We start from the raw sequence: 24,393 nt of genomic DNA on the forward strand, positions 1-24,393 counted from the left end.
CTATGGATCCAGACTAGGAGGGGGAAGGCAACCTTCCTGGGGTCTGCAGGCCAGACTGGGGGGGGGCGGGAGTGCTGCCAGGAGACAACCCACAACAGTCACAAGGCACGGCGCAGCTAGGGAGGGAATCCAGACACCAGGGCCGCCCATATGCATACGGGTCCCGGGGCCGGGCGAAACGCGCTGATGAGAGGGCCATGAGACTTTACCCTGTGCTGCAGGGGCAGGCGGAAATGACGTCTGGGAAAGCGAGCTTTAAGGGAGGCGGGACAAAGCCTTCCCAACCAATGAATGGACAGCTAGACAGGGACCCTGGTGATTGGTGGGGGTTTGAATCTGGGAAGAAGTATAAAAACCCGCCTGATTTAACAAACGCTGTCGGTTATATTTGCAGGACGCTGAGGAGAGGAGCAAAGTCAGAACAGAGTGGTGGGCCTATCCGGACACCTCGAGGTAGAAGACAACACCTTTCTTCAGTAAAGTATTGGGGAAGGAAGACCCCGCGGTGAAGAAACCGCCTGGACATTTAAGTTTATTAACATTTGGACAATTACTGGAAACCCAGAAATAAATATTATTTCAGCATCCCCCTGTCTCCGGCCTTATAATTCCACAGATTTAAAGTACTGTGGTTGGGGTAAAAGGTGTGTAGAAAAAGAACTTGTTAATTTCATCCCCTTGTCTTGATGAACTGTTGCATTACAGAAAGTGAATTATAAGCTATCCTGGCTAAAGTGTTTCTTTGAAGAAGAAGTATGATGCCTGGCCTTTGGGAAGAGAATAATTGTCTTGGTTTATGAACTTGTGTTCTGAGGGAAAGACTTTTGTTTATTTATTTATTTATACAGGGCGCCTAACCCTTGGGTATCTGGGCGCATTTACAAAGGTTACATTTATATTAAATTATACAATTACTTTTGCTTTGCCAAGCAGGAGACTGTACAAAATAAAAGTTGCTTTGATTCATGAACAAGCCTTTGTACAAAAGACATTTATCTGGAAAGATATATTGAATGGAAAAGACTGTTGAAGTTATGCTGCATTGTTGAATGGAATTTTGTTATTACTCAGAACTTTCTTAAAACCATACTTTGCTCAAGGCATTCCTGAATTGATCCAGGGGAAGGGAGCCCAACCCTGGTTACAAAGAACAATTTCTAAAGCTTTTGAGTTTGAATTGATATATTATTTTGTAAAACTGAAGACAGCCAAACAATTACTGTATCATTTTATTGTGTATCTTAGTGTGAGGGTCAGATACTTTTTGGACTCTAGGTCATTTTTCTTTAGTCTTAGTTTGTCAGGTAGGCACATCCTTTTTAGGTTAGGGAAAAATAGGCATTTGTCTCACCCCTTTTTTATTTAATTTAAAAAGCACATGACGACTTTCAAATGGTCTGCTCAAAATGTATTCCCCGAAAGAGTTGAGAGTTTTATTTACCTTGGCTTTCCTAATATTTTCAAACCTCACAGATCACAAATTAAAGATTGGCTGCCTGCACAGGTTACAGCACTGGCTAATCAGTGAATTCGGCTAGATGCCTGATTTGGAAAATATTTCCTACTTCCCATTTTAAAGTTCTTTGAGGGAAAGGTCATTCCAAAGATCCTAACTATTGGCCACGTGTGCTTAATATTTCAACCTCAGTACCCTTGGCTGCGATCCAATACGAACTTGGTATAAATCCCCTAGCCAGCAGAGCAAACTGGAGACTGTTGATCCGTTTCTGGGGTCTTTTTATGAAGATTTGGCCAATATGGTCAAAAATGAAAAAGTGTAACATCTAAGTGAATTAGCTTGCTATTGTGAAAATCTGCTGCATGAAATAGAATCATCACGAGATGACCTGATTACTAATCCTCTTTTATACTAATTTGATTGGATGAAAATATTAAACAAATTCCATTGCTATAAATCTTTAGAACATCTAGCTATGCACCATACAAAGTGTAGAATACTAGCTCCATACTTGTTGATTTCTGCAAGCCACAGTAAGGAGGTTCTTTTCAAAATGTTGTTGGAATTTGTATTACACTAAGCAAATATTGTTAAGATATGGTTATTGGCCTGCAGAATTACCCACTTGTAGATGCTGTGCACTCCATGATTCGGTGGAGGATCTAAAGCATGTACTGCCCAGGACTAATAGGGAAGAGCACACATTATTTTTTTCATGTAATAATGTTCACACTAAAGGTGGTAAAGAGAATCTGTGGAATTAGTGTTTGGCTATGTAAGGAACTCATGGTGGCAACAGTGAAGACAGACCCAAGTGATCACAGTTCAAGGGTGTTTATTAAACTGTAAATGCAGGGTGTAAAAACGACTAAGCTAAACCTAAATCTAAAATATGAGCAAGCGTCGACCATCAAATAAAAATAAGGCAGTCCGTGTGGCATTGTGATACAATAAAAAGGCCAATACTAAAAAAAAAAACTATTGCCAATTCCTTACATTTCATTACAGAAAGAGTGTGGGATAGGGTTTTCAATAAAGAAAGAAGTGTTCACAAATAATAAGTCAGGATGTGATTGCCAGGGTTCTCCCTTCCTCACGTTTTCAGCACGGGACAAGGTGGGTTTCATGAGCACAGCATACACTCGAGCTTTCTCAGCTTCGAGGCCTGATGTATCCAACAAACAAACAAACAAACACAAAGTTCTGCTTCACGTATACCTTGGGGGATGGTTTCACCCCTGGGTCCATTCACAAAATCGGATTCAACAAATTGATTCAACTGTTCCTTTTCAATTAACTTTGGGTAGTAACTTTCCACCCCTGGATCTCCCACTACCGGGCTCGGACCCACATTGTAAGGAGGACAGTTTACTTCCTCTGGTTTTCTAATACTTTTTATATTCATGAATCTTAATATCTTTCAAACAATCCAGTGTGGACATCCTCCGATTGAGTTCACTCTTCCCAACCTTTGCAACACTGTTCATATACTCATTTCACCATGCAGGCTTCATTTCCCTTAGCTTCTCAATCATTTGTTGGTCAAAGACTTTTGACGGTATAGAGGATTTTACAAGACACCTGTATGACCACTTGACCTCTTTTCGTCTCGCCTCTTCCCAAGGGCTTCTGGTTACCGTAGTATTTCTACTATCGGGTAATTGCCCAGATTAATCCTGCCTGAGCACCCACGTGATACCAGCCTCCTCTGTTGCTGATTTTCTCCCTCTTTATCTTTTACAAGTTCAGTTTAGCCGTTTGCTACTTTTCGTTTAACACAGTTCGGTTTCTTATTTATACCCCGCTCGATTCACCGGCTGTGCTGAACCACTTTGCTTTCTTTCTTCTTAGAGTCAAGTTTGATACCACAGAGACGAGCATCTCTTCCAGCTATCAGCGGAGGAGGTTCTCGTGTACCATCGACATCTGCTGCAATACACGTTGGCCTTGGTTCACAGTCTTATGTTTCCATGAGATATCACGGCCCTCGATAGGCAAGGGTATGGTCACTGCTCTCCTTGTCACCCTCTCGGTATTTGCCGTCTTTCGCCTCCTCTTGAGCTGCCATGCTGTCTGCCTTGCTCATAGGGTGCTGTTGTGATCCACTTTTCATCCCTGTGGGAAAGGTAAAGGGCTGTTAGGTGTGTGTGATTCTGACCAATTGCCTGACTTTGCCTGCCCCTTGTATTGGGATGTGTCAGGTAAACGGCTCTGGTGTTGGTCCATTGTCTTTTGTGTTGTGCGAAAGTGTTCGTGTTCGAAAAGGGGGGTGGCAGTGTTTTGGAATATCCTACGTGGTAGGATGGGGGAAAGGTGTTGGAAGAAGGGGGTTACCGTGTCTCACCCGTCGGTGTCCCACTCCCACTCCCCAAGGACCCCCCATCCAGGTGATCGTCCTACACTTGTCCACCGCCAGGTACTGGATCCAGAAGCAATGGCTGTGTCCTGGGCACCTGGGTTACAGATCCTCGGGGACTAGACAGGGAGACACCTTCAGGTTTCTCACAGCAGGTAGAACAACGCCAATGCTAAAAGCTGTGGTGGGTGTTCGAAAACTCTTTGGGGTTGAATGATGGATTAAATACTAGTTCTTAATGATCGGCTTGTGCATGGTTGTTCTTTCTTTTGCTGTGAAATCTGTGGCATTTTTAACTATTTTTATGAATTGACTCAAGTGGCTGAGAATTTTGTGAATTTTAAAAAAAAATTGTATTTCTAGGATGAATTTATCTTGATATTTTTTCTTTGATGTGTATAATTTTGTAATTACTTTGTAATGAGTATAATGTTTTTACTGTCTACATGTGTTAAAGGCATTTTTGCCAAATAACAATAAAGAAAATGTAAAACAAATAATGCCCAAGCGTTTATTATCTTTCTATAAATTCTAGTGTGCATTGGATAGGGAAATCCTCACTTATTTACTTTAGGCAATGCTTTCCCGAGGGCTCCTTGTGTCAGCCATGCACTGAGGGGCTGCTAAGGCAGTGCTTTCAATAGCTCTCTGGGCACTGGGTAAAGGCCAAATCGGCATCCATCTTGGTTTATGACTGCTCAGACTGGCTTGAACAATGGGACCTTATTCTTGGCCGGAATTACGTCAGGGGGCAGTGGCCCTTACCTCAGGGTAGAAACATTCGATATTGTAAGACAGAAGCGAATGACCCAGAAGCAGAGGACCATGTGATGACAGGAGAAGAGATGGAAAAAGACAAGACTATGGGACTGAACACGAATGTTGATTGATTGTTATGCTTTGGGGTTATTACTATGGGGGTCGCACATGGGGAGCTATAATGGGTTGGCGGGTTGGGTTAGATTAGGGTTGCAGGCTGATAGGGTTCTGTTTATGTGTTTTTGCAAAATTGTAATATGTCAATTTCCAATTCCACTCCGGAGTCGTTTGTTTTGATTCAACTTTCATACTACACTCATTATTGAAAACGAAATTGTTGAAAACATAGATTACACAGCAGCAAAAGGTGCATATGTGGCAGCAACATCCAGGATATAATCCTTCATTTAGACAATAACTAACGTAAACATAACATATCGAAAAAGTATTCCTGTTAATGATGTTATGTTGCCTATTTCAGTGTTTATGTTCCTTCCCGGACACAATATTGTCTAGAAAATGCCCTGCCTTGCAGTCCTATATTTCCACTTGTAGATCATTACTACAAGTTCCAGAATGCAAAAAATAAAACATCGTTCCAATATAATACTGACAAGCATACTGAAAGCCAGTAGGCGTCGGAGCCTGCTCCAAGATAGTATACCCTGTTAGTCGCTGCCAGATAAAGAAAGAAAAGAAGGACTTAAATTGAAAACGTTACCGTAAGTGTCCTTTGAGAAGACCCAATCAGATGGCCATCTTTAAAGGGTTTTCGACTGAAGGGTGAGCCTCTGTCTGTACGTAGACAAAAACAATACGCAGTAATCAGCATACATAATAAGAATCCGTAACGATTTGGAAAGTTTACATTTTTTTGCACATTTTGAAACATTGCGTACAACAAATAGAAGATCAGGCATATCTCGTATTAGAATGCTAACATTTACTTGTTTTTGTTCTCATACAATCTATCCTCTTTGCCTTCGTAGAATCGCCAGCGTCGGCCTCTTTCTTCTTGAAACTGTAAGCTGCCGTGTTGAGACTGTTTATGGGGAGCCGGAAGCCGTCAGGCGCCGGCTGACAGTAGGTACCGCCCATCATGGCTGCTCCCTGGAGTTGGCCGGTAGGAGCTGTTTTTTACCTGCTTTACTTCACCTCACGCCCTGCTGCAACCGGCGATTCTCTCAAATGTGACGAACTCAGGCTCGGACAATATCTTTAATGTCTTTGTGATTGCGTTTTCCTGCAAAAGACCGTGGAGTGTTTACAATTGTGCACAGGGACCTTTGTTATCGTTTTTATATTCAAAATGCTTGAGATGTACAGGAGCCTTCTTGAGAAAAGGGCAATGGAACTCGTCGGGTAGTGGCTGCGGTAGTTTTGGCTGCTTGTTATTTCTAAATTGTGTTCGTTTACGTTAGTCTACTGCTTTTTTTATATTTTGTTGTTATTTCTGATTATTTATGTTCTTCACGTTGTGATTGAAGCTGCAAATTCTTGTATGTTGCGATATAAATACACGTATCTTGTTATGTATGGTTGATGAGTTCATGGAACCCTGGGCGTGTGTGTTGTGTTGTTAGTGTGGAAGGTTTGTGTGTATTTCAAGAAGTGACTCCCGATTTTTCAAGTATAAATATTGCTTTTTTTAAACTTTGTCCTTCCCAAAATAATTAAATCCCCAATGCAATCCTATGGGGAAATCCCTTTCTCCCGCTTTCTGTGGCAACATTTACCTCCGGGGTGCGCGAGAAGGTTGACATCTATGGAGGAAGGATTGCACTGGCAGGGTGAAGGTGGTATGTGGATCTGTCATCTGTTTACTGCACTTAACTTATGTCTCAGGACCTCTGCAATAAACTGACCTGTATTTACAAGTTTGGATCTGGCATCCATTGTTACACAGGAACCCACATCATTTAATTTGCGACGAGGTGGTCTTCATGAGCAGGTACTGGAGTGCTGTGGTGGGTGCAACAGTCAAAGGGACAGAGGCTGCCCACTAGGGCGAGGGGCAGTCTTGAAGAGGTCAGTCTGGTTTCCGGCACACCAGGTACAGATGACTGCTGTATTCTTGGCACGCCGGGCATACCAAGCAGTTTGGGGGTCTAGGGAGGGCATGATTTGGAGGTGCAGAGATTGCTGTAGCCGAAGAGAGTCGAACATGTGAGCAGCAGGTGCTGTTCAATTAGTGCTCCTGTGGGTAGAAGGGAACACCATACTTCAGGGGTGGCCTACAAAGTGGACTGGGAGTTTGGTCCAACCGGTGACTTTCCTGCATGAGCCAGCGGGGAAGGCTCAGTCCAGCGGTGGACAAGCAGACTAACTGGGAGCAGCCGAGCACCCGCGTCGGAGCAAGCAGCTTCGATTCGGTAAATGTTTGTTGGGAGGTTGTGATCCTCAGAGGTTCTTTCCAGACTGAACGGTCGTGAGAAAATGATGACTTGGCGCAATGCATGTCATTGTATGAGCCGTCCCTCTTTCATGGAAAAAGTTACCGTGGGGACGACGTGTGATTGTACACGAGGCGCAGGGCCCATTCTCATTGGGCGAGAGCTGGAAGTGGAGGAGTCTTGCGGGCAGCTGTGCAGAGCAGAAGTGCGCATTCTCGAGTTTGCTAGACGGGGTGACCAATATGCCGTGGATCAAAGTGGAAGGAGACCTGGAGGATGATGAAAAAACATATTGGTGAGACTGTGCGACGGTTACAGCAGAGCATGGAGTAAGCTATGGAGGAGACACGAAAGTATGCAGGCTTCGAACTATGTGGCCACCTGAACATGCCAAAACTAAATTAAATGTGGGACTTATGATGACACTATATCCTGTAGCCTGTATCTGGGTAAAGAGATCCGAGCCTGTAAGGCCCAATAAGGTAAACGTATATGGATGGCTAATAACCCAGGACAACAATGCACATGGAAAGGATATGCAGTGATCCAAAGTAAAGTGGTTAATAAACAATGTGAATTGATGTTTGGGCACACATAATACACCAGAATCTTCTTACAGAAAGAGAAAACCATACAGAAAGAAAAAAACATGCAGAAACTATGCCTATAAAGACAACAACTTAAAAACTATGAAGAGAATATCTGCCTGAAAGTACAACTAACCGCCGACACGTGTTTCGACCATGGTCTTTTTCAAGGCTGTAACTAAATTAAATACAATTATCCAAACACTATTCATAAACTCATCGCCCGAAAGATAACCCAAGAAAAGACATGAAAGTAACCAAAATGCGAGCATTCAGTGAGTTTCAACATTCATCATGAACATAATATCAAAGTTAAAATTCAGAAATTGTAATGTACATGGATGCCATCATTGAATCATGTCAAAACAGTGAACATTATTGAATGACAAAACACAGAGGGAGAAAACGGACACAGAATTGATAGATTATCTAATTTAGAACAAGGTTAATCGGAGAAACACTTCAAATCGAACATGCACAATGTAGTGCGTCGGCACCAACCCGCCACCATGGATTTAGCTCAAGGCTGGGAAGATGAGACGGCTCCCCACATAAGCTGTGGAGGAAGCTGTGGCCATGAGCAGAAAAGGTTTGCGCCAAACAAGGGGAGTGTGACATTGCATGTTGTGGCTCCAACAAATGGAGGGTGTCGGGTCTCTTGGGGAAGAGGGGTTTTGTCTTAATATTGGGTATAGAGGCCTGTATTTTGCTGTTGTGTTAATTTGTTGACCTCACGTTAAGTTTTTTGGGGACTTTGGTACCTTATGGTGCATGAGGGGTCTTCAGTATCAAAGTATCTGGTGAGTACAGGATTGTGCACGGGAAAATCTATTTGTAGCGTTTTAACATTTCAGTGCTTAACGTATCAAGACTGGGAGTGCAGGGTGTTCACACAGAACCTTTGGGACATTTTGTGTTTATTCCAAGGACCTTTCATTTGTGGGGGTGGGGGATTCTGCACTGGAACTCTGGGACAAGTGTATAGTTAAAAGACACCTCATTTGGAGAATGACAACGACTGTTTTCGATTGCATTTGTAAATGATGTTTTGCATGTCTAGTTTGTCCTATCTTATGTTTGGGCTCGTGGTAATTGATGGAGGAATGGACTGTGTGGGGTTGTGTGACATGAGCAGATATGTCCATCATTGTATGTTTTGGGTTAAAGGTTATGGTGTGCCGTGGTCCACTGGAACACCAGGCGGGTTCAAGGAAGTTATGGGTTTGGCAGGTGTAGCCATGATTTGGGGTCATTGTCATGTGGTTGGGTTGGACGGGGGGGGGGTTCCATGCTTTAATAATAATAATTTGGCATTTATATAGGGCTACGAACCCTCAGGTATCTGAGCGCTGCTTATTATTACCCACGGTGTGTGGTGCTCATTTATCGACCTCGGAAGGATGAAAGGCTGAGTTTGGCCTTGCCGGGATTCGAACCTGCGTTAGCAGGCTCTGCACGGATGTCAGAGCAAGCGCTCTACTCGCTGTGCCACTTGACCGGCTAGTGCCATGTGTAAGGAAGGCATGGCATCAAACAGTAAGACGGACACAAGTGATCACAATTCAAGGGTCTTTATTGAACTTTAACTGGGTTTGAAAAAACACCTATCTAATCCTAAATCTAAAGCTGAGAGCAAGCTACGACCATCAAATAATAACACAGTCCTAGTGGTGTCTTCTCAAAATAAAAGGGCCTATACTTATAAACCTATCGCCAATCCTTACTTCTAAATAAAAATAGTGTGGGAAACAATGTTATGCAAAAAGAAAACTGTTCAAGGAATGATGTCAGGATATTCAAGCTGTTGGCCTCATTTCTCCACATTTACAGCAGGAGACAAGGCAGCACACTCAATCTTAGCACAGTCGCTGTCTTCTCTAGCACTAGGATGCAGTTCAAATCTCAGTATTAGGGGCTTCTATGTCAAAATCTCTTTGCTCTTCAAAGTCTCTTCAAAGGGCATGATGCGACAAACATTCCAAAGTTCCTTTCTCCTCAGGATTCTCATGTACAACTTCGTGGGTGATTTACGATTCACCCCGGGCCACCCTCTGCCGAGCTCAGACCCACTTTAACACAAAGCTTTCAATTGATCTTCCTCTGTCGGGCTCAGACCAAATCCATGTACTTTTCCAAACTTTCTCTACTTCATCTAAATCGTAGACTCTCGACTGTGTGGGGGATTTGACTTGACCAGTTGCAGGACCACTTCGATTCACATTTATTCATTCTTTTTCAATTGAGCTTCCTCTGCCGGGTTCAGGCCATCTTTATCTACTTTAATCACTTCTCAACTGGGTACCTTACAGAGACCTTTGATTGAGCACTCGCGCAGGGCAAGACCACTGTGTCAAAGGTGTGTAGCTTGTTTTTAAAGTTCAATCACTCGTCAGCAGTTCTTATCACACACATTTTTAACAATGTTCGTTCCAGTGCTCGGCCTACAGTGTTGCTGCTTGCAACCTTGGCTTCAAAACAAAAAATGGTCTTGTATTGGTCTCCCTAACTAACCGGCTGTGTTGCTTTCACTGAAGCAGCTTTGTTCTTGGAGCCAAGGATAGTACCACTGTGGCTGGAGATTCTCCCCGCCTTGATTACTGACGCGCAGGGCCCCGGGTATCTCCGACACACAAAGCATGTTTGTTACGCCTGGGTTCCTGGTCTTATGCTTTCTGTTTTTCTGTTTTCGAGGTTTCGTGAAAGTAACAGTTCCTTGTCAAAAAGGTCAAGGGAACTTCCCTCCTTGCAACTCCCTTCTGTTTTGCTGTCTTTCTCCTCTCGTTAAACTGCCTCTCGTTAAATTGCCACCTTCACACTGCTGTTTCTTCGTGTGCTCTCGTTCTCCGCCTTTATCCGTATGGGTAAGTGTAATGGAAGTCCGGTGTGTGTGATGGCTGGTAATTGCTTGACCTCGCCTGACCATTGTATTGGGACACATTAGGTATACTGCTTGAGTGTTATTCTGTTTTCTTTTATACCGGGCTGGCTGTGAGAAAGTGTTTGTGTTGTAAAAGGGGAGGGGGTTAAGTTCCTAAATATCCTACCTGGTAGGATGGGGTAAATGTGTTACAAGGAAGGGGATACCGCGTCTCACCATCCTTTCTCCGACTCCCTGAAGACCCCTAGGTCATCCTCCCATACTGGTACACCCACAGGAACTGGATCCAAAAGTGATGGCCGTGTCCTGGCCACCTGGAGGACAGGTAACCCAGGGACTAGTGGTAGAGACACCTTCTGGTTTCTCACACATGGTCCAGTGGAATACCGGGTGGATTCCAGTGGGTAAGGAATTGGCAAGTTAGCCAATATTGTGATGTTACAGGTTGGCATTTTTACTAGGATTGTGGTTTTAATAGTGTAATTGACAGTGTAGGCCCAGGATAGGTTGTGTTGACAGCTTTAAGGCTGGCATGGTGGAAAGTTGGTGAAACGGTTGCGCCTTCCAACACAGGGTCACGGGTTTACAGATGTTTTTGAATTAAAGTGAATTTTATGTTGCACTGAGTTGTCATGGGCCATACCTAGCCCATAGAGGAACATTGTATAGGCGGGCACGGGCTGAATGGGTTAGGGCCTGGCGTACCAAAATACTGTCAGTGGTTTCATTTTAGCCCCAGACATCGTTTCCACGAACTCCTTAGCAGCTATGGTCTTAAACTGCAGAACAGACACACATCCTAGTAGAGGGGGTTAGTGCTTCCCGGCTATCTAACATGGATCCCTAATGTCAGGGTGAGAACTGTACGGCACTTTCTAGTCTCTGGCCGTGGTAACCTTTATAAGCCACGCCCAGAGACAGGTCCGTGCTTCGTGTAGATTCTGTTCCACACGCTCACTGCGGCTTACCTGCAGCTCCGGATCGCCGCAGCTTCTCCTGTTTCTCCAGAGCTCCTCCGAGAAGAAAAGACATCGTTATTGCATCGCGGGTCACTTACCTGATCTCCGCTGGTTAGCATTCCGACTGCAGTTGTAAGAAATCCCTCTGCATCTGTAGCCCGCGGACTGAAACCCCACGCATCTGCAAACTGCGTCCGCCGTGCTCCAGTGCGTTCGCAGCATCGTCCACGCCCATTGTGCCTGTAAAGGAAAAACAAAGTAAGTTAGTCACGCTTCGCGCATCAGAGGGCAGCGCAGTAGCAAAAAACATTCACAGAGCAGTAAGTCTCTTCAGGTTGTAGGCGATCCTACGCACATCCAGTGCTCAATCATTGACTTTACCGCAAAGCCCAGCAAGCTATTTCTGTTCTCTACGCCAAATCCTGCACTTTGGGACACATGTGAATGCGAAAAACACATGCTCATCAAGGAATCTTGATATGTTAAGCTTATTAGACATTGGTTCAGCCTCCCACTATCAGCAGCAAGTCGAACATTTAGGGAGCAGCACAACTGAACTTACCTGAAAATTCAGGGATTGAACTTCCAGTGAAGCAACTGGGACTCCAACCACCTATGAAGTAGCACCCCTGCGTCTTGCAGGACGGAGAGCGCACCAAACCAGCAACAAAGGTGAGCTTAGTATTCAGATTTAGAATCCACGTGCAGACAGGGTTCTGAGAAGGGGAGGAGGGAGGTGCCTAGACACATGGAGCAGTGTACTGTACCCCTCTTATATTGACAGGCCAACCTTCTGCTTTCCAACCCAGAGTGAAAATAATCCATTACTGGGAATAGATAAAGGCACAGGAGGGATTCCTCACTCCCGCAGAGTAACCAGGTGAGTGTGACAGTTGTGGGGTATTAATTGAACAGTTTAATCGTATGCAACTGGTATGATTTCATATTTTGCTTTTATAAAGTGGTGTGATCTAACCACTTGCGGGTTGTTAATTCATGACGTGGTAGTCTGCTCAGTGTATGTGTTGTGGTTTATTAGGCTTGTGGCATGCATTCATGAATTCCTTTTGTATTTACCCAGCGTTATCTGCCTACGCAATCCACTTGGTGACTTCTTGTGGTTTAGAAATAAATTGGTAGGGATACACAACCATTTCAGTTGTTACAAAGAAAGTGAATACTTGTTTTAAATCTATTTTCTTTATTGTGCATTTGGTTAACAAAAGTAAACCTTAAGCACAAATTGAACAATGGAATATATTTCAATCACTGTTATCACAATTCCACATTTAACAACCTTAAAATACTAAATATATTAAAATACACTTAAATTCTGGTGCAGCTGGGTAAGGTTGGCTCTTAAGGTAAAACATCATATTGTTTGTAATGTGGGACCCATGCGCACTAAAATGGCAAATCGTCTTTACACAGTTCATTTTAACAAATGTATTTATTAGATAATCAGTTTCCTTCACAACACAGATTATTCAACACAGCGATATTCATATTTCCATCATGAAAACTGTCAACAATTACTTCATTGAAGCATTTCCCCTTTTCCAGCACGTTTCAGATTTACCTTATCCTGCTTCAGGGTTCAATTTATTAAAGCGTCTTCCTAAAATACAATTGATAAAAACAAAATCATTAGTTCTACTTAATCCCTTCCCTAATTTCCCATATCAACCATTGAACTCCTAGCAAATTAATCACTAACCTTTATAGCAGATTAATATTTGAAGCTCCCATGCAAGCACCTAAAAGGAGCCACTCGATGAGTAACGAGCCACATCTCATACAATGCTACATGTAAATATTTCCATCAATCATCATATATAGGAGAATACTTACACTGGAACAAATTCTCTGCGTCATATGAAACTCCTTCTCAAAGCTAAGTTCTAGCCAAACAACTCTTCCATGTTGCCAAATATGCCTGTGGATAACAATGATTTTCATTCTCCCTTTCCACAGCTTCATATACAAATGTCCTTCTCGCATCTACCCATTAACCCCTCTTCCCCTGTCTTAACCCAAACTCGTGAGCAGCGAAGCAACAACTGGAAAACCAGCCGTGTGCCTCGCGCTCAACATTTAAAGCCCAAACCAAGGCATCACGTTACGTGACGTGTGACTAGCCCATAATGGGACAAGGCCATCCACCATCTTGGGGCAGATGCTGAATAACCCATAAACCTTCGATGTGCATATTTCTTTCTTTCAGAATGTACTACGATGAGGCTTTATAACACCCTTTTGAAGATAGTTAATGTGCATTTGGTTAAACAAACACTCTCAAGGCAGCGACTGAAATATCAGTCGTACGCTCCGCTCTTGATATCTAAAGTGCATCACCTCAATACCATGTAACCTCACTACATGGCCAGTCCCTGACGGGATGATTCCGTCGGCCATCCTTAGATGTTTACTATGATAAAGTCATTCTTGACAGTTTTCACGATGGAAAAATGAATATCACTGTGTTGAATAATCTGTGTTGTGAAGGAAATTGTGATTTACATAATACATACATTTTGTTAAAAGGAACTTTGTTTTGAACTCTGATTTTTGTAAAATGTTTTAATTCTGAAAAGTCGATTTGCAGTTTGAGAGCGCTTTGGTCCCGTTTAATTTTTTTTTCTAGGCCTCTTGTGGTTTGACATATGGGGATAGCAGTTTTGTTGTCTAGTAAGGGGCTGTTTAGTGATTGGCTGGTCCATACGCTGGTCTTGCGTGCTCAATTGACGGTGTGTATGTTTGGTTGTGTCCTTTTATGTAGTGTGTGCATTATTGATCTCTTTTAGATATTGTGGTTGTTGTAACGGAGGGAGAGATGTAGCGATTCTATGTATGGGTGATGATGCCATGGAACCCGGTTTGTATGTGGCTATGATGTCAGTGTGAAACCTTGTGTTTGTGTGTGGTTCTAGGAGTGACAGTGGGCGAGGAAGGATTGGACTGGCAAGGTGTGGGTGGCCAGTGGTATGGCAATGTCATCTGTATGTTGCACTTTCCTTGTGTCTCGGGACTGCTGCATTAAACGTACCTGTATAAACAAGTTTGGATCTGGCGTTCATTGTTACCAAGGATCCCACGTAATTTTATTTCTCTTTGTACAATCAGGGCTTGCAAAATCTACTAGCCCACTAGCATTGGTGAGTAGTTTTTATGAAGGGCGAGTACCTTATGCATGTTACTCGACCTTGATGGCGAGTTTGGGGATTTTAGAAACTTATTTTCCATTTACTGCAAACACACTTTGTTGCACTAAATACCAAATGCGAGTTTCACTGTGCATGCTTGGCAGCATTGCACCAAATATGAAGTGTGCTTATTGCGACATGCACCATTTTACAAAAAGCACTGGTAAATATTTTTTCACCAGTCCTCTTGGGTCAAGTATGTAAACTAAGGAACTTGCCATACATTTATGGTGCCGCTCTGAAACATTGGGTTACGCAGAAGAGTGGCCTCAGACACCGTATTAAGTGCAAGAAAAGTAATATTGGGGAAATGTGTGAACGGGAGGTAAAAGAGTGAGTGAGAATTGAAATCAAATTTGATAAATATTAAGTTAAACTGTGACATGTTATCATGGGAGACACTCCCATACTTCACCTATGCAAAGCGCTACCCCGGTACAAGGACAAACTCCTTAATTACCATTCTGTCGGTGAAGGACACACTCTTCCAGATGAAGGGGTTATATGAAGGAGGGTTGGAAACCTGTATAGGAGCAGACGGGATGGCAGGATGGGTGGCACTAGCAGCATGATTGGGAGTAGAATAGTCTCTGCAAGATGGGGGGGGGAAATATTGGAAGAAATGTTGAGTGGAAACTATAGGACGAGTCCCCTTGGGAGATTAGACTTTGAAGACAGAGAAGGTGATGATAGACATGCAAGATTGATGGGACTGCATCACTCCAGCCCCGAAATCTCTCCACTTATTCCCAGTTGGTGCGAGGATCAAGTTCACATTCAACACTCTCTCCCCAAAAACCTTCCTGCTACAGCCCCTTCGGTCTTCTAGCTCCAACTCCCTTCAGATCAGATGCTTTTCCAAGCAGAGAGTGGAGGTACATCTCTCTCTTCTGTGGGAGCCTCCCTCTGTAATGGTCTCCCTGCCCCTCTCAGGCTTGAGCCGGATCTCCTTAAGTTCCAGACACTTCTCAAGATACTCTTTTTCTCTTCTTCCTTACCTCTCCTCCTCCCATGCTAATTTCCCTTTTTGCTGCATTCAGAGTTTGACTGGCTGCCTGGTTCCCTTTGAGTCATTCAGGGCACCAGGCCCTCCTCACCGAGTCTACCCGAACTCTTCATTCACCCTTGACTCCCCCACTCCTGCACTTGCCCTACCGTGATCCCTTCCACTGTAGTAGCCTGGCGGGGCCACACCACTACTGAGCCTGGTTCAGCCCTGTCCTCTCACTTCGCATTGGACTGCACTTCATGTTACTGCACTTGTATGATCTGAATGACGCAAGGCCTAGTAGGAATGCTTTTTTGTTATTCTTCATCCCCCTTCCCCCCCCTTTTTTTCATCTTGTAGCACCCCCGAAACACCATTTGCTGCATAGGTACATTATAAATACTGAATCAAATGAATACATTGTGATGATGCTATGTTCGAAGATAGAGAGCAAAGCGGCAGGAGGGGGCCACACAAGCCCCTTCCACGGGCATGGGGATAGGGAAGAATATAGCATGGTTAGATTTGGAAAAAAAACAGTGAGGAGGCCACAGCAACAACTTGCAAGGCCTGTACAAGTTACAGAATAGACCTCGGTCACCATAATTTACTTTTAGTTAATACAGCAGTGGGTGGGGCTTGCAATAGTTTTATATGCAATTCAGGACGAAAATGCTAACCCATAGCACTTAAGGTGATTTATTGGTATATTTCTATTAAGTGTAATCTGGTTTATTTTCTTATAGCAAAGCTTACATTTTCTTTGGCCGATACAATGTGTGATTCTGGTGTTAGCTGTTCTCTGTGATCTTGTTGTAATAAGTGAATATGTCTACATTCATTGTGTGCATCTCTCATGATTGATTACTTTGTTCGGCCACAGTGCATCCGACGAGGAGAAAAATATTTGTACAGACGATGACTTGGGATTTATGACTCAATTGTTCCTCAGAAACCGTAAACGCGGTACAATTGAAGACATTTCTGATTTTGGTGGATGTGGTGGCTGGATAGAACAATGCCACAAGTAAGGCAGAAGACGAGGGGTGTTGAGAAGGTTGTTTGGTTGGGATTGCACCTGGCAATGCTATCTGAAAAAGTATTGGTACAATTTGTTATCTTTTATGGGTTTTTTCGCTCCACATAAACCAATGGGAAGATAGAAGGTCGGGGGGTGTTTTACGAAATGAGCAAGTGTCGCCACCCAACCCACACCAATGCACAGTGGTGGTTCAAACCCCCATGCATGCCTGTAACATATAGAGCTGTCTGTCTCACCTCTCTACCTCCCATCACCTCCTTTCTTCTATTCAGCTACACATGTCCCTCTGTCTTGCTCTGTTTCCTTCTCTTTTGCTTGCTTGCTCTCTTCTTTTCTTTCATTTTTACTGAGAACTTTGGTGTTGGTAGCAGTGGACATGGCACAAGTGGAGACTGGGGAAAGATTTAAAGGCAACATGGGCAGTTTGTAAGGGAGCTCGGCGCAGAATGCATACAAAGTGATGTAATATAATTATTCTATTCTGTAACAAATCCCTCTTCCCACCAATCTTGCATAATAATCTGCTTGTGGTATGTCAACATGTAGCAACTAGGGGCACTCACTTGGTTGCATGGAATATAGGCTGGGTTATTAGGCATGATAATTGCAGGCTAGCAATGAACAGACCGGTTTGTTTAATTTGTCCCATAGATAAACGCTAAGGTGTAAATGGTGTTTCTGCGAGAAATGGGCATATGCCCTTCATGCTAACAGCTTTTGATTACATCAGTTATAGTGGTCATGTTGAGATACATGTTGATGCTGTCTTTTTTTATTAATTTGCATGGCTAGGTCTTGGTACAGCACATGTGATAAACAAGTATTCAAGCAGTACATGCTCTCCTACGCATAGTCGTGATCTCATATATAGTGTATGAGTGTTCAGTATTGTATTTAGGAGTGAGCGTGCTCTATTTTGTGCCCCTGTATTTAAAACTGATTATTTGTGGTTATACCGTTCTTTTAGACAGTGTTTACATCCCAAGTTAACCCAGGCCATGCTGGATGGCCCAGAGAAAAAGAGCATTGTATAGGCTTCTGTAGGATGCAAAATTTGCCCTACCAATTGGCTAGTGATATTGAACTCTTGGTGAGTAAGAAATGGTGTGCTGTTTGTATGCATAGAATTGAGGTGGCAAATTACTTTATGGCTGGCTGGTAGCTTTCAAATTGAATTTCTGCACACTGGGCTTCTGTGTAAGGTACAGGCTTTGTTTCTCAGCTCCCAATGCACAATGTTAAAAGTATTGAATCAGCGCATAATGTAATAGTTGAGTAACTAACCAGCCCTTTAGCCTGTATTTTCTTTGAGCTGGGCTGGTTCTTTGTGTCGGCACCATAAATACTTGCTTATGAATATAAAATGAACTAAACAACTGCAGATAACGTAACTATTGTCTTTGGAATGCTTAATGTTGAAATTGTGGACTTTGCAACGTATGTGCTCTTCTAGACTGCAAGGTAAATGATGCACCCTGACTTTGGAGGGAAATCATGTTGACGTCAATGTTTTGCTGTGTGATGGAAGTTTGGTGGAAGGGTGATCTTATAAAAGTCTTTAGAAACATCTGGATTTTCGGGAGGGTAAGAGTGGCCAGTCTACCAATGAAGGGAAGTTCAGTTGTGCTTTATTTTTGATGACTTAGCCCTGGCTAACTGAAATATATTTTATCTGTCAAACCTTTATTTTCACATTTGTATCAAACCAAGTAACAAATCTTATTCAGTATCTTTTATCTGCCTATCCCTGCCCCACACATGACAGAATACAGAAAGCGCAAATATTCTAGCCAATAACTAATATGCGTGTGGCAGAGCTATGAGTTTTTATATTGAACATCAGTATATCTATTAATGTATTGAAGTAGACTGATGCATTTCTCCATCTCACAACTTTCCAGTATGATTGTATGTTTCAATACTCTGTTCAAATGTTACATGTTGTTCTCTCCTACTTGTGAAAATTCCAGTTCGCTGTCTGAGCTGTTTGCTAAGTGGGTCCTAAAATCAAACCGATGTTTTTTGGACAACACTTGTGGATTTGTATGTTTCCTCAGTCTCATTACAGCTGACCATATCTCTTATCTGTCGGGTATAATCCAGTGACATCTGGTGTACCAAATGCATCCCAGTAGTTAATGGGGTTCCCTTTTCACATCAAGTGAATTTTGACAAGTGGGAATGCCTCCTTTTTGTGTCTTTAATCTTGCCTTCCTTTGATACGGCTTTGATATCAATTAATATACATTTTGTATAACAATGATATCCTCTTTATCGATTTTATATAATGTATATTTGCTATCAAGTGGATATAATTTGAGTTTTTATATAAACTGAATTTAAGTTTTAATATAAAAATTATGTAAACATGGGAGCAGCCCGGAGCGGTGCTGTCAGGATGAGGGTTGAGAGCAAAGTGAACTCTGAAGACAGGGACTGTGAACTTAGGGTTTTGTAGAGTGACGCAGCGATGATGCAGGAGTGGGGGTTTGGACTTTAATGTTCTAGGAAGCAACCTATAAATTGCATAGAGAGTATAGATGACGTCATGGTTTTATAATATAAAGGAAGCGACTAAAGAGTTGACTTCAACGGCTAGTAACATTAAACTTGAATGGGAAAGACCAATGTATGGCCAGCGCATGCGGTTCTTTGCCAGATAAAGAATATCAGCAGCGGATTTCTGCACTTGTTAGCCAACAAGAAGTGTTTTGCCTTTTTAAAAATGAAGAGTGATGCTTTGTCATAAAAACAAATCGCTTTGACAATGCTTGCTTCAGTTAAATGAAGACAATGCTAAACACTATGGCCTGAACAATGCTTTTTAACAGTGAAAGCAGTTTGTTTTATAAGTTAAGTGTCGTCACCAGAGTTACACAAAATGCCAAAATATTGATATGGCAACATTTTAATTGCAGAGCGCAATGGCTGCTTCCCTCCTAATGAAGACAATGCAAATGCCCAAACTATGGTCTTTGACAATGCAAGTGTGTTAAGAGAAGTGTGTGTTTTTATAAATGCACAGCTGACACAAGTATATTCAGACAGTACCGTCGAGAATACAGAGTGATTTTTTTTATAATCACAATATTGAAAACAAACTGTAAATAAACCCTATGAAAACTTCTAAAATAGTTGCTCCAGGGTGTGACATCCCTTTTAGTAGTAAAGTTACACCCATGAGCGTGCACACACGGTAACTCTTTTTGGGAAACGGTGCTGTACAAAACCTCAATTTGTTTAATAAATCACAGGCTTTACACTTAGAATATGAATGTATCCTTGCCTCACTGCTGTGATGTCAATAACTCCCCTATAACTCACCAGAAACCGTATTAAATCACATTTTTCCCACTGACAATTAAATCTTGCACATTTCAACCGTCTTATCTCGCAAGCGTCAGTGCCAGAAATATTGTTTCATAAATGAAAAGGTCCCTTGGTACACAGCATTATTTTGCCTGTTGCCCTATACGCAGTGCTAAAAGAGCTGTATGATTTAACACTCTAGGTTAGTGTTATTTTTTGCACAACACTCGCTCTAGCTTTATAAAGTTTGCATAACCACCTGTTCTCAATCGACCAGCCCAAGGTTTTGGATCTGAGATGAAAAGTCTGATTATATTTTACTACGTTTGCTTTGTATGGCTGAATAGTTTTAGAATAGAAAGTCCTGGCTCTCAATGCGAGCATGCCCAAAAACACATAGCACAGACATCTAAGAGAATTATACATGCACGCTGTAAATGTATAATTACTATGCGTTATTTCATTTAACCCTAAACCGCCTACCCCAGGCCTGTTGCTGTGTTACAATTGCGTGAGAAACTTTTACTGTATAGGAAGTTGTGTGCACTTAAAAATTAGAAAGAACGTGCCATATGGTGGAAGTACTGTATGTATTTTGTGAGGTTGCTGGCACTGTGAACATTAAGAAACATGCACCTTTTAACCATCAGACTGTTGAACCATATGGCCATTTCAAAAGTGAATCCCCATTAACATATTTATTTATATTGTGTAATCACAGGCAGCTTGTGAAAGCTTACTGGTTACAACACCTGTGAACTAGCGCATTAGCTCTTGGGGATAGCGTGCTTGTCATTGTCATTGTGATTAGCGCTAGCTCCTCAAATTAAATGTTATCAGGCATAAATTGGTTTTTACAGTGAAGTCTTGATATTGTTATTTTTGACATTGTTTTATATAGCTACCATGCCGTCTAGATGGGTACCCCGCAGTTATTCTTTCCATGATGCGTATGTTCAGTGCTACATTGATCCATTCCCTATTACCGAGGGTTGGGGCACCTTTCCATTTCGTAACTAAATGGCTTGTGCTGCCAGCAGCAGGGGCGCTGCCAACCCTTTCGCCCTCTTCGGTTCTCCCTCGACTTCCTCCATCCCGAATAAGGTCAGAAAGGTTGTTTTAATACTGTGTATCCCCTCTAGTTCCCTGATCCATCCCAGCACTCCATCCCAGAACACCTTTATTCTAGGGCATCCCCACCACATATGGCAATAGTCGGCCCTGTCCCCACATAAATGCCAGCACATGAGGCCCGTGGCCTGAAACATCTTTGAGAGCCGTACCGGGTCGTATTTCCACCTATGAAGGAGCTTTATTGCATGCAATTTGTATTTGTTCGAGATCAAGGTCTGGGCGGCCCCCCTACATAGTCTTAACCAAAGCGCTGGGTCTATTTCCCTCTCCATATCCCTTTCCCATCTCCATCTCAGGTTCTCAGTGGACCCGTTCCCTGCGTACACCATACTTCGCGGAGATCAGGCCCTTCATTTCGTTTTTTATCCAGTAGATTTTCAATAGGTCTCTCTGTATCCCATCTCTCCATTTACCGCACGTGAGCACCCCCTTTAACTGAGAAGACTGAAAGAGGGTCTATGCCCAGTTCCCCCTCCAGTTCCGTTATTGTAATAAAGGTGCCCTCCTTCCACAATTGGCTGACCCGCTCCAGACCCTCCTCAAACCATGCTTGAAATCTTTCAGGGTGTGGGATCGTGTCTCGAATCCCAGGCGCCCACATGTGACTCAGTGGGGGAGTGCCATGTCGTTAATCCTTGCATTTCTGCGCTATGTCACCATATCACCCATATCGTCCACAGGATCGGGTGGTCCTGGTTTTTCGGGGGTGCTTACTACTTGGTACCCACAGCCATTCCCCTACAGTGGCAGGGTCCAAGTTAAGATTGTCCAGTCTAACCCATTGGAATTCCCTCTGCATTCTAAGATGGGGTAGGAGGACCTTTAGCTGTGTTGCTTTATAGTACAATAGCAGGTTCGGGAGCCCCTCCCCCACCCCCTTTCTTTCGGTAAGGTGAGCACATCATAGGCTAGTCTCGCTTTCTTCACCTGCCACAGAAATGTAAGCATATCCCCTTTTTATCTCCTGAAAGAAGACCTCCGGGACCTGGATCGGGAGCATCTGGAACACGTATAGGAACCTTGGTAAACCCACCATCTTCAGGGCATTAAGGCGTCCGAGCCATGATATGCTCAATTTTCCCCATTTTACTAGGTCGTCCCGAAATCCGGACAGGAGTGAGGGGAAGTTGGATTTAAATGAGTCTCCCACGTCCCTCATGAGATGAATCCCCAGGTATCGCAGTGTGTCCCTGTTCACCAGTAGTCCCAGTGGGGTGATTTTACATCTCCATTCCTGTCCCCGCTCAGAGGAAAAAGGACCAACTTAGCCCTATTAATGTTAGTCGGAGAGCTCTCCATACTGTTCAATCAGCCGGATTACCCTGGGCATAGAGGTTAGGGGGTTGCTTATCTGCATATAAAGCAACTTTATAATCTACCCCACCCATCGTGAATAGCATCGGGGAGAGGGGACAGCCCTGTCATGTACCCATACTTAGGGTGAACCAGCGAGAATAGCCACAATTAACTGCCACGCATGCCCTGGGCGAAGCGTAGACTACCATTATGCCACTCCTGAACCTAGTACCCAAACCCAACTTGCCTAGGATCTCCTTTAGAAAGCCCCACTCCACCCTATCAAAGGTTTTCTCAGTGTCCACTGAGAGAAGGCTTGGGTCCCCCGCCATCTCCCTAGCCCCATGAATCAGATGCAAGGCTTTCCTCATCGTGTCCACCCCCTGTCGACCCTTTATAAAGCCCACTTGGTCCGGATGGATCCGTTGTGTTCTATTGAATCCTTCTATGGCCTCCACCCATCGCTCGGAACGCTGTCCCCTCTACCTGGCGGGCAATAGTGTGTCCGCCTTATCTCCTTTCTCATAAAACTTTTGTTTCAGGAACTGTAATTTCCTGATTATTCAACCTTCCTCCAGAAGCCTAAGCTCTTCCCTTTTCCCCCTCTCCTCCAACACTCTGTCCGCCCTCCTCTCTGTGGCGTCCTGGGCCCTCTTGTCAAGTTGGGCGATCTCCGCCCTTAACTCATTCTCAATTAATGTCAGTTCCCTTTTTTTCCTTACCCCTTCCCTAATCAGGATCCCCATTCCATGTCTCCTTCCCTGCCTTCCACACCATCCTCCTCGAGCCCTCTTCCGTATTATTCTCATAGAACACCGGAACCTTCCACAGTGATTTGTTAAATCTCCATTTGGACCCCCTAGGTACGAGGCCCAACCGATTCAAGTCCACTGTTACCATATCGTGGTCTGACGAGATTTATCAGGGAGATCTCCGAGCCCACCATCTCTTCCCACAGACCCCTTGAAAGGTTCACATAATCTATTCTGGTGAAGGTGCCATGTGGGGCTGAGTAAAAGGTGTGAAGGTGACGCCATATGTCCAGGAGCCCATAAACCTCCAACATTTCCCGGACCTCTCCACACCCCTTTCTGGGAAAATGCTGCGTCCCTGTACAACGCATTTGCCTATCGAGCTTAACATCTGCCAGCATGTTAAAATCCCCCCCACCCCCAATATTATGTGGCCTGTAGCTTCAAGTATTCTCTCTGGGAGAGTTTTCAACAAGAACCTCAGCTGACCTTGGTTGGGACAATAGATAATGGCAAATTTGAACCCCACTTTTTTATAGTACCCGCAACCAGGAGGGCCCTGCCTTCATCCAACCATACGATAGAGAACACCATTCTAAGCCCTTTTCCAATGAGAATTCCCACCCCCGCTTTCCTCAAAGGGCCCAGAGCCCCAGTATTCCTGCACCAGGACACCGCCAGGGACCCTCTGTTCCTCTCCTATAGCGTATTTAGTCTGTTGGAGGAACATAACATCCATGCCCGCTCTACGGAACTCCCTAGACACCAATGACCTTTTCGTGGATGAATTCATCCCCTTGACATTCAATGTCCCCACCCGAAGGTGACCATCCCCCCCAACTGTCTGCAACTACTGCCATACTACTATCCCGCTGCGCTTGCATCTTCCTCGCTCCCCGGGCAGCCTGTGCCGATCCCACCACCTCCCGAAAACCGAATATCACAGCTTCAAGAACACCCGTATCCTAACCCCTACTCCAGTACCTGCCCCAACCCCTGAATAACCCTCAAGAGCGCTTGACTCCTCCCGGTTGACGTCACCAGGGTGAGGTCGGACCACCAGCTTGGACTGGTTCCCCTCTGATCCCGTACATCTGTTCCTCATTACCATTAAACGCCCTCCCCTTTGACCACTTTGCTGCTCCGAGATGCAACTTTCCAGACTACTGGTGGCCCCCGCAGCTCCCCAAACTCCTTTCAAAGAAACCACAAGAACATAACCCAACAGGGGTCAACTTGGGCCTGCAGTGCCATTTTTATTTATTTATTTATGTATTG

The 24,393-nt window shown here is 43.7% G+C and overlaps 1 protein-coding gene and 1 long non-coding RNA gene across 2 annotated transcripts in view; one reads left to right on the forward strand and one right to left on the reverse strand.

Moving 5' to 3' along the window:
* Positions 1 to 2,008: 2,008 nt before the first annotated feature.
* Positions 2,009 to 5,652, reverse strand: LOC138545139 (uncharacterized). The gene is made up of 3 exons (XR_011290783.1): positions 5,522 to 5,652; positions 5,296 to 5,369; positions 2,009 to 3,574 (listed from the first exon to the last, which is right to left on the reverse strand). It is a non-coding gene; the product is annotated as an uncharacterized lncRNA (long non-coding RNA).
* Positions 5,634 to 24,393, forward strand: part of TM2D1 (TM2 domain containing 1) — a 542,128-nt gene continuing 523,368 nt past the window's right edge. The window contains exon 1 of the mRNA XM_069642046.1: positions 5,634 to 5,786. Within this exon, the coding sequence (XP_069498147.1) occupies positions 5,674 to 5,786 (113 nt within the window). The 5' untranslated portion in view covers positions 5,634 to 5,673. The remainder of the gene's footprint in view (positions 5,787 to 24,393) is intronic.

Source organism: Ambystoma mexicanum, chromosome 1q (genome assembly GCF_040938575.1).
Source record: "Ambystoma mexicanum isolate Mex_15411 chromosome 1q, UKY_AmexF1_1, whole genome shotgun sequence".
Classification (NCBI taxonomy): domain Eukaryota; kingdom Metazoa; phylum Chordata; class Amphibia; order Caudata; family Ambystomatidae; genus Ambystoma; species Ambystoma mexicanum.